This window comes from Rhodnius prolixus, unplaced genomic scaffold, assembly GCF_049639745.1.
Source record: "Rhodnius prolixus isolate KJV_2025 unplaced genomic scaffold, Rpr scaffold_41, whole genome shotgun sequence".
Classification (NCBI taxonomy): domain Eukaryota; kingdom Metazoa; phylum Arthropoda; class Insecta; order Hemiptera; family Reduviidae; genus Rhodnius; species Rhodnius prolixus.
The window spans coordinates 193,426-196,305 of NW_027411630.1; the positions used below are offsets into that span (position 1 = coordinate 193,426).

The 2,880-nt window shown below is 35.7% G+C and overlaps 1 protein-coding gene across 1 annotated transcript; it reads right to left on the reverse strand.

Annotated features, from left to right (window-relative positions):
* Positions 1 to 1,083: 1,083 nt before the first annotated feature.
* LOC141459994 (uncharacterized) lies at positions 1,084 to 2,601 on the reverse strand. Its single transcript, XM_074139591.1, has one exon. It carries the CDS (start codon positions 2,599 to 2,601, stop codon positions 1,084 to 1,086), a length of 1,518 nt encoding a protein of 505 aa, XP_073995692.1.
* Between the last annotated feature and the right edge of the window lie 279 nt (positions 2,602 to 2,880).

Genomic DNA, 2,880 nt, shown 5'->3' on the forward strand with positions numbered 1-2,880 from the left:
CGATCTCCTAAATTACACAGTAATTGCGCATTGGCTACTCAAACCGCCAGAGGAGAAGTTGGAAGTGGGCAGAAGCTACCCAAACAAATGGCTGGAGAGCAATCTCCATGCCATAGAATGGACCAAAGGGGACGTAAGGTATTAAGAATTTACTACATTACTCCAACAAGTTATCCAAGATTTCAGAGCAATATTCGCAAAAGGATACGACAAGTGTAAACACTTGGGGAATATCCTGGGAAGAGATGTTCTAGACTTGGGCGAATTTGGATGTCCGACGTTACAGAAACTGCCAGGGGCTACATTGTTTGAAATATGCGAGGATACTCATTCCTATAGAACGCACTATTGCTCGCTAAAGCAAGCAAAACAGTTGGCTTTTTGGATAAATGCAAATCTGGACAACGTGAACTTGGAGCAAATGGATGCAAGAATTAAAACCTTCAGCAATTATGATGGTGAACTGGATGGAAATCTACTCGCCATCCACGGATATTATCACTATAGGAAAACAGTTACATGCTTCTTTTGTGGCAGTGAAGTAAACATCAAGAGGGGGGAGAAGGAGGATGTGCCTCTGCTGCAGCCATTCGCAAGACTGCGAGTGGAAGAAGACCTGTTTATATTTTTTTTTTTATGTAAATATTTTTTTAATATGTAAATATGTTTTTAAAAAATAAAAAATGATTATTTGAAAATTTGTCTTTTTTTGGAGGAGAAAGAAAAACACACACATTTTTTTTTTAAATATTTTATTTTACAAATAATTATGGTGATTACATAGATGCCTTATAAAATATTTTTTATTTTACAAATAATTATGACCATAGATGCCTTATAACCGATGGCTAATGTTAGAACATTGTCTGCAAGGATCTCTCTTTTATCATCAAATGGTGATAAAGATACCTTGTTTATTTCACTAGTATGCACTACATGTTTCTTTGACTGGATTACACTCATCAAAGTTTTATGTTCATTTTTAGAGAACAAACAGTCTACATAATCTTCGAAACATATGGACTTTTGCACAGAACTACTTTTAATTCCTTTCACTTTTTTAATATTTTTCCCCTTTTTTTTTTAATATTTAAAATACATTTTGGCTCTAAGCCCTACAAAACCTCTAATTATCTTACCCGCCACTTCATCTTTAAATGTCCCCATAACTTTTCTATTTTTGATGGAATAACAGGGATGGTTGGCGGGATAATCAGATGTGTCCATATATTCTAATAAACTTGTCATATCATTGAAAAAATCCTGTGTTTTTAGGAAGTATGTGAAAGAGTCGGTATCGACATAGCAGAGTTTTAATTTCTCTACACCGTATTTAGGTAACATTATGTTATAGTGATAATTATACATTACAGTTTTTGATAGGTCTAAAATGCTCATTCCCACATAAATTGGTTTGTTGAATACAATACACTTTTTAGCCATGTGAATTGCGGCCAAGTTCTCACCAATTATTGTACGATTAATGAAATCCGGTCTAGCTACTAAACGTTCAATTTTCCTCGCACTAGACACCAATTGAATGTTCACCCGTTTACGTATGTTCTCCATTGTTTTACCGAAAATTGCATTATTCATCAATTTGAAAAACTCTTTTTCAAAATCATTTCTAGCCACATTTCTAAGCTCGACATTAAATTCCACATACGGACTTAACCATTTAGATTGATTAAACTTTAGTACACGATTAATTTTCACCAATTTCAAACCATGCTCTAACGCTTGTCGTAGAGTAACGTAATGAACAACATTATTACTACGCGTACCTAAATGTGGAACTAGCTTCTTGTGTTTATTAATTGTAATAGTTTCTGGTAGAAAGGGTAGATCGTTGTGTAACTTGTGTAGTTGGCTTGGATATTCCAGATCAACGTCCAGGATATATCCAACATCATCATCATCATCGTGTGTAGACTCTAAGGAGAAAGTCTCTGGGGGCGCCCATTGAAATCCTCCGTAAGGTAGAGACATTGTCATAGCTTTTCCATACAAATTCGTACAGTCTTGGTAAGATATAAATGTACTCTCCTTATTCGCATCATAATCAGTCATGTAATGGTTGTTGGCGTGAGCGTACCTATGTGATACTTGACAGATACCACCTCTGATCCCTCTCTCAAGTAGCAGTATCATATCGTAGTCGGTCAACAGTTGAAGACGAACGTTTGTAAATTTTAGCATTTCATCAAATGTTAATCCAGGAGCTGTATAGTAATGACATATGTCCAGTTTGTGATTTTTCAGTGTAATTGTGCGAAAATTTTCAAACACAGAACATAATTGAAGAGTGTCTAGGAGAAGGTTATGATCTGCATATTGTCCTAGTGTTTTAAACTGGAATGTATTCCACACATTAACTGCATGTTCATAATCCTCTTGGCTAATGCCACTTTGATTAAGCCTGCTATAGAAAATTTCTTTAGGCGGAAGTGTGGTCTCTTCAAGTTTGTTCCAATCGGTTATGTATTCATAGGGAAATATACCTTTTCTAGTCAGCAAATCTGCGTGTTTTGAGGGGAAAAATCTATTCACTTCTTCCAACTCTGAGAGATTTCTCACTAGAGAATCTAGACTGGATGGCATGAAGCGAAAAGTGCCCAAAAATCGCAGTTTTATTCTACCACCGTTGATACATTTAGAGAAGGATATATACTTTTCACTACTACTTGGTATCAAGTCAATAGTCTACTCGTCAAAGCCCAACTCTTTAGCAATAAAGTGACTATCATAACCGCTTAAATTATGCAGCAGGTCGGGTATAAAAGTGGGATTTTGAATCCTTAAATTGCAATAATCATGCGCAGCATCTCTATACTCGTATTTACAAGTTATATGACAATGATCCCTCACCTTGGTTTGCCC

What these genes read in the sequence shown, in the direction of transcription:
- LOC141459994 (XM_074139591.1), bottom strand. Translation starts at nt 2,601, where the DNA reads ATGCCATCCAGTCTAGATTCTCTAGTGAGAAATCTCTCAGAGTTGGAA.